Source organism: Beta vulgaris, chromosome 3 (genome assembly GCF_026745355.1).
Source record: "Beta vulgaris subsp. vulgaris cultivar EL10 chromosome 3, EL10.2, whole genome shotgun sequence".
Lineage (NCBI taxonomy): Eukaryota > Viridiplantae > Streptophyta > Magnoliopsida > Caryophyllales > Amaranthaceae > Beta > Beta vulgaris.
In genome coordinates, this window is record NC_079204.1 from 44460121 (window position 1) to 44474480 (window position 14360).

The following is a 14360-nucleotide window of genomic DNA, read 5'->3' on the forward strand; positions in this document are numbered from 1 at the left end:
TCTTGACGCGATTTGATTGGTTTATGGGCTAAAAAAAGTGGGTTTATTTGTGCTTTGACCTAAATCATGTTCCTCCTAATAATAATAGTAATAATAATGAGTAAAGCTATAATAAACAAAATAATATATAGAAATAACAACAACAACAACAACAACAACAATAATAATAATAATAATAATAATAATAATAATAATAATAATAATAATAATATAATAATAATAATAATAATAATAATAATAAGAGTAATTAGTAAAATAAATTATACCAACATAATAATAATATTTAACAAAATAATTATAAAAGAATGGAGCTGAACTGAACTCAACTGAACTGAACTGATCTGAACTGAACTGAACTGAACTTATTGGAGCTGAACTGAACTGAACTTATTGGAGCTGAACTGAACTGAAAATAAGCTGGGGAGAACAGGCCCTTAATATTAATCGATTATTGAGATCATTAATTTTGCCCTTAAAATCAAAAGGCAATAACATACTCTATGAACCTATTAAATTATATCTTAGACATATGCCTATTATGTAACAATATCATTCCTTTCTAATTCAATTCCATTTTCTCTCTGTATAAACCACTTATTTGTCCCCCAAATTGCAAACTAATTTTGTAAGAACAATAAACAAAAGGAAATTATGTGATTATGTGAAGTTCAACAATAAAAAAGAATTAATTTTTTTTAATATATCATAAACTCATAATCTATCATTTTCGTGACTACTTGATGACTTAGGCTCTTAAGCTCTTTAAACATTGCCACACTACCAATCTAATTTATCTCTTACTTTCTACCTCTTTGTTTCTCCTTTAGACTTTTACATCTCTTACATGCATATATGCAAACTGCAAAGTTTCAAGGAGTTCGACATTATATAGTGTTGATTTACTATCTCAAGAAGGACAATTTCATGAAAATTCTAACCCCATTCCATTTCTCTCTCCTCTGTTTGCTAAACTAAAATTTGTACTCCCTCTATTCTTTTTTTTCTCACTTGAAATCTTGGCACTATTCATACTTAGAGAGAATCTTCTCAATTGTTTTCAATTTATAAAAAAAAATATAGTCATGTGGGGTCTTGTTTTATTCGTCTTAATTAGTACATTATTAATCTTCAATCATTATAATTTTTACTAATATATAATGAAAGATATTTAAGTTCAAAAAGATGCATTGGGAGACGTGCACAAAAAGTGAGAATGATAAAAAACAGAGGGAGTATATTTTTATGACTTCCTCCGGATTACAAAGTGATTATAGGTGTGTTTATCTAACCACAACATTATTTTAGGCGTTAATTTAGGGCCAATTCCGTATTATTGTAGTTTTTTGTTTTTTGATTTTTTTATTATTTTCAAAGTCATATAATATATGTCCTATAATGAATAAAAATTTAGTCAAATTTATTGGGAATATGATGATTTTGAAAACTGATAACTAAAACGTGAAAATCACATTTTCTAGTTTTCTGTTTTTGGGTTTTAGTTTTTAAAAAAACTAAAAACTGAAAACAAAAAACGATAACGAACGGACCGTTAGCATTTTGTTTTGTAGTTAAATTTGCCCGAAAAAAATGTCTTTTTTTTTTTTGCTCCAACAAAAAAAAAACCTTCCTAACATAAGAGGCAATTATAACGTGATTGCATTTGATCTTCTTATGATATAATATCATGATTGCATTTGATTTGTTAGTAGCTTTTGCGTGGTTGCTTTGATGAGCTTAGATTAGGGATTCACTTATAGACATAATAGATTTAATTTTCTAATTAAATTAATCGTTTTTTTCAAAATGTATAGGCTTGATTGATGTATGAACTTAATTGAATTCAATCACAGGATTCATTTTGGATTTGCAAAATCAGTCTATTTTTATTGCCTAATATCACCGGATCTCAATAGAATTTCTTAGCATTGACACATGGCATGTATATAAATTCTTGCTTTGTAAACCTTGGTGCAATGAGAGGGCAGAATCCATAATGGCTCGCCACATAGGACAATTTTTTCTTGCTTTAATATTATATATGATATGCTAAAGCCTGGGCTCGAACCCCTGACCTTATGTAAGGGTTTTTAAATAATCACCATCTCATCTAACATCTCTTAGTGATCCATGTTTCCACAAAATTAAAAATATGTGTTGTAATTAGTTAATGCTATTAAACATATCCATTGCATCTTTATAAATAACTAAATTTACATGTTCATTAAAATTAATTATGTATGCATGATACCATTTGAAGAGCAGTGTTGACCACTACAGTACTACCCCTAGGGAGTTTTAGTTCATGTAATCTATGTACAATTAAAAAATTTAGAAATTGCGTAGTATAGGGTTTGATCCCGAGACCTCAATTACATATATTAAAGTCTTAACCACTAGGCTAAGTTGTATTTATTGTTATTATCATAAAGTATTATATTAATAAATGAAATTTTTTCTTACCCGGGGCATAGCCCGGGCCTAATAACTAGTTTGCGTAATGAAATCATTGAAGATTATTAAAGTTTAATAAATCTCTACTTCATTAAGGTCAAACAAATTATATCACCGAAACAAAAATTAACCAAAAACATACATCTACTGTGTACTATACTAATCTTTAATTAAAAAAAAAGAACTTACACTATTATTATTCAAGAACTAGCAATTGCAAAATAAAAATAAAAACAAGATCATCTATCTAAACTATAGTAGAAATTCCAGGGAGAATATTCTTCTTGATCAACCACCTTGCCATGAGTTGATATGCATGTTGAGTCATATGAACTCCATCCCAACTCACACTCTTATCCGGATATTCACATACTGGAACTCCTTTATATCCACACATACTTGTCATGTTAAAGTTGTATTGATTATTACCAATTCCACAACATGCCTTTTGCACTTCACTCTTGTTGAACCCAAGTAAAGCTGCATTTGTAAGGAGTCCCCTCAATGCATTGTAATAATCAGCATAAACTATTGCGACGTTCGGGTAGTGCATTTGAAGCTCCTTAATAGCTCGTTCCAAGTGATTGTTTTGAAGCACGGCGAATTCGTTCAAATCTTTAAGACAATGAAGCTCATCATACATCTTGGTGTCGTTGGATTGGAAGGCACTTAGATATATAGGCAAACAACCAATTGGGAAGTTACCAGGAATAACAAATTTAGTAGCACCTAAACTGATCAATTCTTTCACAGTGGTTGTTATAGCTTGAATGACTTCATCTACCATTTGTTGTACGTCTTGTAATGACTTTTGCTGGAAGAAGGCGTAGTTGAAGTCGTTACCACCTGTTTCGATGATGAAAAGGGCGTTCGCGAGTTTGTGTTGGTACTCAAAAGGATGTGAACAAATTGAATGAAGGAAAGACCTAAACCAGCCGAGTTGAACAGATAATGAACTGTTTGTGACAGGAGATAATATGTTTTTAGCAGCTAATGTTGAAGTTGTCAGAGCGGTTGATCCGGCTACGGCAAAGTTAACTCCATGATTGAAGTTGCCTCCTTTATTAAGATATGCGTCTAGGAGTGGCAAATTGAAGTTTTCAGCTGCATCAATTGGAAAAAAAAGATGATAATGTTAGTATATGTGGATATATAATCAACAAGATTTAAGATTACACTGTCAACTATACTAAATACTTATACTATTACTACCAGACATTTACTCGCAAGATAATATTCTGACATTTATTTTTAGCTAACAAGAAATATTTTCTGCAAACGTGCAATGTGTTCGAAGTTTGGAAAGATTACATTATATGAAGATTCATATACATTAGTATGCAAGATTAATAATAGTCTTCGATTATTGATGTCAAACCTATAAAATTAAAATAGGTGATCACGTACCAATATAATCAATCATAAGAAGACCATTGGAGCATCGACCAGTTGGTTTATGGAAATAGGTTTCTCCATAAGGAAGTCTCGCAAAAGCTGTATGAGAGCCTACTGGATTTTCACGTATCAAATTTCCGGTATCAGAAATCGAGTCCCCGAATTGATAGATTGCTTCAATGATAGTGGGAGTTTGCAGAGGAATTGCATTAAGACGACGAGGAATTGAAGAACATAGAGCAAGGATAAGAAAGACAACGAATGCTTTCATGCTAGCCATTTTCTTTTGTGATCGATAACGTATGACTAAATTTATGGTACTAGAGTTGGGAGGGGGAGGTTGTATTTATAGTTTTTGAGGGTAGAGAAATCAAAATCCTAGTCTAACTCGATCAAGGCCTTGTTGATCTGGTTTAATTGCCTTAATCCGAGCTCTCCTAGGAAATTACTTAAGATACCGATTCGGTTTAAGTTTTACTTGACTTGCAATGCAAGAATTCGAAAAATATAGCCAAATTTAGGTATATTAGGATTCTAAATTAGGAATGTATTGTAACAACCTATTTGGTTAATGTACTACTAGCTTTTTATGCACGCGATAATGCGATGACATTTTTTGACCTAATTATTACTAACTAGAAAACCCTCCACATGCAATCCCAATTTTTACTAAGTAGGCCTATTATTAATTATTACACTCCCAATTTTTTTTTCTTTCTTATATAATAAAAACCCTCCACATGCAATCCAAGATCAACTATTTAATAAAAACCCTCCACATACAATCCAAAATCCAAAATGTACTTAGGGCCTGTTCTCCCCAGCTTATTTTCAGTTCAGTTCAGTTCAACTCCAATCAGTTCAGTTCCAATCAGTTCAGTTCAGTTCAGCTCCAATCAAAGTTTAGTTCAGCTTCATTCTTTTATAACCATTTTGTTAAATATTACTGTTATGTTGGTATAATTTATTTTACTAATTACTCTTATTATTATTATTATTATTATTATTATTATTATTATTATTATTTATTTTTATATCATTACTATTAAGTATTAAGTATTAAGTATTATTATTATTATTATTATTATTATTATTATTATTATTATTATTATTATTATTATTATTATTATTATTATTATTATTATTATTATTATATTATTATTATTATTATTATTATTATTGTTGTTATTGTTGTTGTTGTTGTTGTTGTTATTGTTGTTGTTTCTATATATTATTTTGTTTATTATAGCTTTACTCATTATTATTACTATTATTATTAGGATGAACATGGTTTAAGTCAAAGCACAAATAAACCCACGTTTTTTAGCCCATAAACCAATCAAATCGCGTCAAGACGATTTATGATGTAATTTTTATTACTAAATATTATTATATTATTAAATCTAATTATTAAAATAGTAATATTAATTTACTTCTTAGATATCATTGTTATAATATATCATCATCAAGTATCAATATATTAATACAAATAATATAAAATAATTATTATAAATTATCATTATTATCATTAATTATTATTAATCTATGATTATTAATATTATTTATTTATAACTATCATTTAAAAATATCCAAAATACTATTATTATTATTTATTATTATTACTTATCATTATAATTATTATTTAATATTCATATTATTATTGTTTAAATATTATTTATATATTTATTACATTCAATTTAATTTAATTCAACTTAATTTAATTTAATTTAATTCAATTCAGTTCAGTTCAGTTCAGCTCCAATTAGTTGAGTTCAGCTGTTTTATGCCGAAGAGAATAGGCCCTTAAATTGGTAAAGAGTGAGATTAAATTGGTGAAGAGTGAGAGTGAACCGAAGACCAGCCATCAGATAAAAAAAAACAATACTCCAACTATTCATTCTCTCTATCCTCTCGGCCTAAAAATTTTCAGTACATTTCTAACTATTTATTCTCTCTCTCCTCTCACTATAAACCTACAACCTATATTTTGAAGGAACATAGTTCACCCAATTCATCAAAGTATGCAATTTACAATAACAAAATCAGGAAATTTTCGAAAAACACGAAAGAAATACATGCAACAGTAGACTTTGAAGTCAACGTCAAAGAACAACATAAAAAAATCAAGCATTTCAATTCAAGTCTCATGAAGCAATAGATCTAATTGGGTCGATTTTGTAACAAAGAAAGGTAATTTCTTAAATCATGGATTTCAGTAATTTTGTAACCGAAAAGTATAATATAATTTCACTTTTTTTTTTGTCTAAATTGTAAATTCTGATTTCACAAACTGATATTTAAAATTTTCATCAATTTGATTCTTCTCGTTTTCTAAATGTTAACACTTTGAGTTTCCATTATATTTGAAATGAAATTTTAAATTTTTCATACACAATCTGATTTTGCATGAAATTGTCATCATTTTAATTTTTCTCCTTTTCTAAATTTTAACACTTTGAGTTTGAATTATATTTGAAATGCAATTTTAAGTTTTTTATACACAATCTTCTTTCGCATGAAATGGTCATTTTTAATTTTTCTCCTTTTTAAATTTTAACAGTTTCAATTATATTTGAAATGAAATTTTAATTTTTTCATATACAATCTGATTTCGCAAATTAATGTAATTTTATTTTTCTGAAAATGGTTTTTGGAAAAGTTGTTTGCAAAAAGGAGGTCTGATGCTTCAGTTTCTGATTTCCTTTCTCTATTTCTATTTTTTTTTTTTCCTTTTTTTCCTTCCTTTTCTTTTTACTCCTTTTGGCATTTGTGGTACTCTTCGGTTTTCTATTTTTGTTTTGTTTTTCCTTTTTATTTTCTCCCACTTTCTACTTCTTTTATTTTTACTTTTTCTTTCATTTCCTTTTATTCATACTTTATACTTTTTGCAAAAATATTCTTAATCCTCGTTTTTGAGAGGAAGCAGTTTTTAGAGCCAAGTTATTATTCACCTCTCTTAATTGAGAATACATACCCCCTTTAACTGAACATGTATATTTTGCAAAAAATTTGGGCAAAAAATTTATATTGGAATTTTAATAAAAAAAAGAACTAAACTTGTTAGTTTATATGAAAATGAATCAAATTTCATACACATCTTGTTTTCTGATTTTATACGAAAATGAATCAAATTATATAAAAGCACTTCTCAAGTAATTGCTATTATCCATTTTTTCAACTACATAACAATTGACTAATGTGAAATAACTTTGAAGATTAAAAGAATTATGTACCTGTTTGAAAGTTCGAAAATCTTCGGGACGAATGTGTGAGTATGTAATTTTTGTGAGTATGTAATTGTAAATGGGTTTTGAGAACAATGATTTGTAAGTGAATTTTGTGAATGTTTTGTATGTATTGACGTTCTACTATATTAGTTTTAGTTTGTAAGTTAATTTTAAGTTTTTTGTAAAGTTTTTGATCATGCGAGTGATTTGCGTGATTTCTTCAACGTGATTTTCGCAATTCTTTGAGTGATATGTAAAGTTTCCTGATATAAGTGATTTGTGAGTGATGTTGAAATTGTAGGTGATTGTGGACCGATTGACTAAGGTAGCTCGGTTTATTCCGATGAAGAATACTTAGTCTATGGAAGAGTTAGCGGAAGCCTACGCTAATGAAATTATTCGATTGCACGGTGTTCCAAAGGATATAGTATCTGACCGTGACCCTAGATTCTTGTCTCATTTCTGGATTGCTCTGCAAGAAGCTTTTGGTACTAAGTTGAAATTGAGTACCGCTTTCCATGCTGCTACGGATGGGCAGACAGAGAGGACTATTCAGACTCTGGAGGATATGCTCCGTGCTTGTGCTTTGGAATTTCAAGAGTCTTGGTTGAAGTCATTGAATTTGGTGGAGTTCTCTTACAACAACAGTTACCACGCTAGCATTCAGATGGCTCCTTATGAAGCCTTGTATGGTCGAAAGTGTCGCAGTCCTACTTGTTGGAGTGACATAAGTGACTCGTTGGTGTTGGGACCAGACTTGATGCAAGATACTGTCGAGCAAATAAAGGTGATTCAGGCGAGAATGAAGGCCGCTCAAGATAGGCAGAGGTCTTATGCAGACTTGCGTCGGAAGCCTATTTCTTTCACCGTTGGGGATAAAGTGCTGTTGAAAGTATCTCCAATGAAGGGAGTGGCGAGATTTGGGCAAAAAGGCAAGTTAAGCCCGAAGTATGTTGGCCCTTATGAGATTCTCGAGAGGATTGGGGAGGTGGCTTACAGATTGGCTATGCCCCCTGAGTTGTCGAGGGTGCACGATGTGTTCCATGTGTCGCAGTTGCGGAGGTATCGCAGCGATCCGTCTCATGTCATTCCTATAGAGTCGGTCTCTATTGAGCTGAACATGACTTTTGAGGAGCGACCTGTTCAGATCTTGGACCGTCAGAATCGTGCTCTAAGAAGAAAAGTGATACCCTTGGTTAAGGTGCTTTGGAGAAGCCAAAAGTACGAGGAAGCCACTTGGGAGAAGGAAGAGTCGATGAGGCTCAAGTATCCCGAGCTTTTTGTCTCAGGTATTTCCTTGTTATTTTAAAGTTCGAGGACGAACTTTTTCTTAAGGAGGGGAGATTGTAACACCCCGAAATTTCTCTGAAATTTTCGCGTGTTAATTATTATTATCTGATGTGATAAATTATATTTCTATTAAATTATTTTCGGAAAGTATATATATTTATGTATATATATATATATATATATTTACTCCTACATTATTTTAATTGACTTTGTGCAAAGTTTATAATGTACGTCTTATTTATGTGGCATTGTGTAAGTCGTATAATATAATTGTCTGCATTGTTCTTATGAAACGGACAATGTAGTACTTTTGCGTGTGCCGAGTGTATAATGTGATAGTATATTACGTGTATATTTATATTACGTTGTTAATAATAATTTTTAGTTTGGAAAACATATACTTATACATATTATTTTTGAACGTTTTACGTGATGCCGGAAAATGTACATTGTACTAGTAATAGCCTTCGTACATTTTGTTATTTGTTTAGGGAGGTCCGAAAATTCTGATATAGCCATGTTATACGAAGAGTTTGGACAGCTTTTTAAGTTCCTTTTGTAACGTCACGTTAACCAAAGGTCATCTCTTCATTTTCCTCCTTAATAGACCTCATAAACCTCAAACCATTCACCTTCTTTTCTGAAAATAAAAATCAGAAAACTCTTCCTTGTTACTCCTCATTTCACACGCCAGTTTCAAAGGAAAAGGGGAGGGGAAAAGCTTTTGTTCTTCATCCATATTTTCTCACACAAAAATCAGATTTTGTTACTTGTTTTCGAGCCATATTTGCACCGGTTTCAAGCGCGTATTGAGTTCGTTACGATTGTGTTCATAGGAGGCGGAAGTGGTGATATTTTTCAAGATCTCTAGAGGACTTGGAACCTTTCTTTTGTGAATCTTCCCAAGCAAAAGGTAACTAGTATTTTTTTTCAGTTCGGTAGAGTATAGATATTGAACTTAGGTTGTTAGAAATGCATTAGAGAACGTAGTATCATGTTAGGAAGAACTTAGAAGATTGTATGGTTAAAGTTTCATGTTGCTATTGTGGTTGTTTTGTTGATGGATTGGTTATTGTCGTTGTTGTTGTTATTATTGTCGTTGTGGTTGTTATTATTGTCGTTGTTGTTGGTGTTGAAGAGTGTTGTTGTTGTTATTGTCGTTGTTATTTTCGTTGTCATTGGGTTGGAGTTGTTGTTATTATCGTCGTTGTTGTTGGTGTTGGAGAGTGTTGTTGTCGTTATTGTCGTGGTTGAGGTTGATGGAGTTGTTGTTGTTGTTGGGTTGTTGATTGGTGGGTCATGGTCGTTACGAGATTGTTTGGTGTAAGTGTGGGTGTAAAGGAAGGCTGGAGCAAGCCTCGGAGGAGCGTGCGTAGACGAGCGAACGAAGCTCGCAGGCCACGGCAGAGGGCTGCTCGCGACTCGTGAGCCTCATCGCGACTCGCGACGGCTGCCAGTCGCGACCCGCGAGCCTCGTCGCACCTCGCGACGGGTGGTCTGCCCCTGGGTCGTGATGTGGTGTCTTTATTTCTGTTTTTGGTTTACAGCTTGTGTGTTTTGGCTTGGTTGGTCTTAGATAAGTATGCTAAGGATGTTTGAGTAGTTTTGGGGTGGTTTAAGTATTACGTTAAGGGTATGTGTCCTCATGTGATGGGTAACCCTTGATTTTGAGTCTTGAAACGTGCCGGTTGTTTGTGTTGGCTATGAAAACTCATGTGGGAACCTTGTTGGGTATGATTGGTTGAGTTATGCTCATAACTTGTTCTTATTGATGGTTGGATTTGATTGATGTGTGCTTGTCTTGTATGATTGCACGTTGTTGATAGAGTAACTCTAGGAACGGTATGGTTCTAGAGGTCTTCATTAGGAAATCCTATGAACGGTATGGTTCAAGGAGCTTGCGTTGGTTATTCTAAGGGCGGTATGGTCCTAGAAATTTATGCTCGATAACCTAAGGGCGGTATGGTCCTAGGATTTGGTTACTAAACCGTGGGTGGTATGGTCCATTGGTTACTACGGGTGGTATGATCCGTAGATTATAGCTATTCGAAAAGGGCGGTATGGTTCCTCGAATATGCAACGTAGGCCTTGGGCGGCTGGTCCAATGAGTCTACTCACAGGCGGTATGGTCTGTTATGTTTGAGCTTGTGGACCGATTTGTTGCATTTGTTTGCAACGTTGACCGCATGTTGCATGGTTGTCGTTTGTATCTTATAGCAGTTGGTGTTTGGTATTATGTTTCTGATGTTGTTTCTAATTATTTAAGCTCTTATCTGTTTCTATTTGAGCTGGGAGAACTGCTAGTTACTCCCCACTGATTGTGGAAATTGTTGTATCTTTGTGCAGATGGTGACGCTGTTTAGAGTGGTTCTAGTCTGGTTCGGGGGTGTGTGTGTTCCCCGTGTGAGCAAAGAAAGGGAGCTTGTCATAGTGGATGAGTATTTCAAATCTGGACTTAGGATTAGATACTTAGTTGGTTTAAGTAGCTAATTCTAGTTTTGACTTATGTATTGGAACTATGGATTTCAGTTGTCATAGTTTTGTTTACTCTATGATTTTGAGGTTTACTTTGGTGGTTGTATGACTCTTTGAGACTTGTTGAAGAATGAGGGTATGGGACCTCATTTTCCCTTTTGATTATATGTACTGGAGTTGACTTTTACCTATGATGGTTATTCTATTTTAGTTTTTGTTCTACTCCTGAGAGTGGCATCTCCGTCTCTTTAAATTTCTGCTGCCGTTATCTATAACCTTTTCCTTATCTTAAGGCTATATACCTCTTGGTTTTGGACGGGATGTTACAATAGGTCCCCCCTTCCCTTATGTAATAGAGATATATTAAATTATACGATTAGGAAAGCTGAAGGGTTATTATAGACTAAATTTATGGTACTAGAGTTGGGAGGGGGAGGTTGTATTTATAGTTTTTGAGGGTAGAGAAATCAAAATCCTAGTCTAACTCGATGCCGATTAAATTACTTAAGATGCCGATTTGGTTTAAGTTATATTTGACTTGCAATGCAAGAATTGGAAAAATATAGCCAAATTTAGGTATGTTAGGATTCTATATAAGAATGTATTGTAACCACCTATTTGGTTAATGTACTTTATATTAAATTATACGATTAGGAAAGCTAAAGGGTTACTATAGACTATAGTTGCAATATGTTATAAAGAATTGACCAGGTCAACGCGTATAAGTTAAACACATTGATTGGTAACCATATTCTCTATGAAAAAGTTTGTTTTTCAAATTTAAATAAAAAAACTAACTAGTTAAAAAACTATACGAATGTACTGAAAAGGAATGGACCAGGTCCAAGGAGCACATTCATTACTACCTAAATTCTTATTATGCACGGACCTTAGACATGAACAATATGTTCTTTTTGTCATGAACAATATTTTTTTTACCTAAAATATGTGTTCTTTTTATTTTTTTAATTGTACATTCATATACTAATGTATTCTTTTTCAAAAAAAACACTAATAATATTTATTATTATTATTATTATTATTATTATTATTATTATTATTAAAAATTGTACATAGTAATAAAAAGATAGTAATAGTAATAGTAATACTAGTAATGAAATAGAAAGTAATAATATTAGTAATAATATGTTTTATGAAAGATAAGTTTAAATCAGACTAAATTACATCAAATAAAAAAATAAGTTCAAATCATATCAGTTTAGATCAATAAAGATAAGGTGAACTAAACATAGCCAAAATCATAGATTCAAAAACAACATTACATCACGCCAAAAAAAATAAAATACATAGCCAAAATCATATATTCAAGAGCTTTGAAGAGACGGTCTCACTAACATGCTTGTCATGCTGACATATGCGCGTGCATCAAATCAGTGGCGGAATTAGTTAAGCGGTTAGACATATTAGTTATGTTGATCTTAAATTACTTCTGGGTGAATTAGTTAAGCTGTGAAATATATTGGTTAAGCGTTGAATTATATTAGTTATATCATAGAAACCATATTATAACGCATTTTACTAATTAATAAAATCCATAACTATTAACCTTACAAATATTGTCATTTGTCCAGAACCATAACTATAACTAATAATATGACAAGTATAACTAATAACGTGTAAGCAATTACTAATAACTAAAAACCATAACTATTAACCTTACATATATAACAATTTATTCAGAATCATAACTATAGTTAAAAACATGAAAGTTATGACTAATAACATATAAACAATTACTAATAATCAAAAATCATAATTATTAACCTTACAAATATCACTATTTACCTAGTTGCTTAAGTATTTACTTGGAAATGATAACTAATTGCTAGAAAATCATAACTACTGACCTGAAAAAATGTCAACTTTCTACGTAAAAATTGTACTCCATCTGCCTCATAATGCTCATCAAGACACGTAGTTTAAGATGATAAGTTGTTATTTGATTATCAATTCTTATTTTATTGAAAAGTAGATGTGAAATGAGTTTGTAGTTAGTAAAAGTCGTATTATTTTATTTTAAGGAGAAAAAATGTCGGTCATGGTTAGAGTTGGTGGAGAATAAGAGTGATATTATTTTATTTGGAGGAGAGAGAGTGTAAGCCAATAGTCAAAAGGTAGAGTGATTAAAATAATAGTGGGGCATATATCAAAATAGAAGTATAAAAAATATTCTAGGACACATAAAAATGAAAGTGTAAAGAGTATTGTAAGACGGATAGAATAACTCATAATAAGAGATGAGTTTGTCTTAACTTGTAAGAGACCGCCTACTTTTAAATTAAAATTAGGCAATTATAACTCAATATCAAAAAGGAAATTACCCCAGTATTGATTAGCTCAAATTTTTTCGGTGACTAGTTTAATCCATTTACTTTTATATTAAAATTAGACCGTCTCTTTTAGTAATTTTTAATAAGAGATTTATTAGAGTTTAGACTCATTGATAGGAGAAACAAAATTTTGAGACATTCTCATCATCAAGATTGAAGAAATTGTGGAAAAAGATGTATAGTTAGTTGGGTGGAGATGAGGGAAATGGAGTGCAGAGGAGAGAGAAAGGGATAGAGGAAAGAGAAATGTGAGTTGGTAGGAGAGAGAAAATATAAATTGAAGGAAAATGAGATGATTTTACCAACATAGCTAATAGGTCAAAATGCTTAACTAATATATTTCAACGCTTAACAAAATCATCCATAAATAATTTAAAGTTAGCATAAGTAATATGTTCAAACGCTTAATCAATACTACTGATATGATACACGCGCGTAATATAACATTACATCAATTGTTATCATGTTAATACTATGTAAAACGGTCTTTTATAGTAAATTGTGTAGATTCAAGAACAACACTACATCACGTCAAAAAAAAAAATACATAACAGATGTTCATGTGACAATTCACGCCAAAATATACCATCACCATGTAAACAAATTGCAAAACTACAACTGCTAAACATTGAAATCCAAGTATTTACTAGTTCTAAAAACACCATCAAAATATATCGACATCCTTCCTAATCTTCAAAACGCATTGATCGAAACATCTCACAACTTGAGACCGTCAAATTGTTCTTCCAACCCCTGACTCATGCACCTAAATTACACAACAATACCAAACAATCAACAAAAAAGATTAATCAAAGAAAATAAGAACGTCTCTTCCAACTTAACCAAAAAGAAACCCAATTTCAAATTCGTCAAAACTTTCAGCAAAACGCAAATAACATCAAATTTCTTGGGCACCCAATCATCTAAAAGTTGAAAAACAGAAAACAACCTTAACAATGGTGGGTTTGGATGAGAGGAAGCATGCGAGGAGATATTTCAATCAACTCAATGTAATTTTTCTAGGTGTCGAGCCACTATGGGTTTTTATGATGACAAACTAAAGTAATAACTAACAAGGTTTAAAAGTTTTATGTGTGCAAGATTCATGAATTAATAATGGTGCTTTATAAAGATAATAAGTGAAGTTCCTGAGTTGGAACTCCAAGAGAAT

The 14360-nt window shown here is 31.7% G+C and overlaps 1 protein-coding gene across 1 annotated transcript; it reads right to left on the minus strand.

Annotated features, from left to right (window-relative positions):
* Positions 1–2606: 2606 nt before the first annotated feature.
* On the minus strand, positions 2607–4126 carry LOC104888914 (acetylajmalan esterase-like). Its single transcript, XM_010674028.3, has 2 exons — positions 3859–4126; positions 2607–3555 (listed from the first exon to the last, which is right to left on the minus strand). Exons 1-2 carry the CDS (start codon positions 4124–4126, stop codon positions 2699–2701), a joined length of 1125 nt encoding a protein of 374 aa, XP_010672330.2. The 3' UTR covers positions 2607–2698.
* Between the last annotated feature and the right edge of the window lie 10234 nt (positions 4127–14360).

Excerpts from the sequence above, each read along its gene's own strand:
- LOC104888914 (XM_010674028.3), bottom strand. The coding sequence starts at position 4,126 with ATGGCTAGCATGAAAGCATTCGTTGTCTTTCTTATCCTTGCTCTATGT. Across the intron at positions 3,556-3,858 it reads TCTTATGATTGATTATATTG|CTGAAAACTTCAATTTGCCA; the intron begins GTACGTGATCAC and ends CAATTGATGCAG.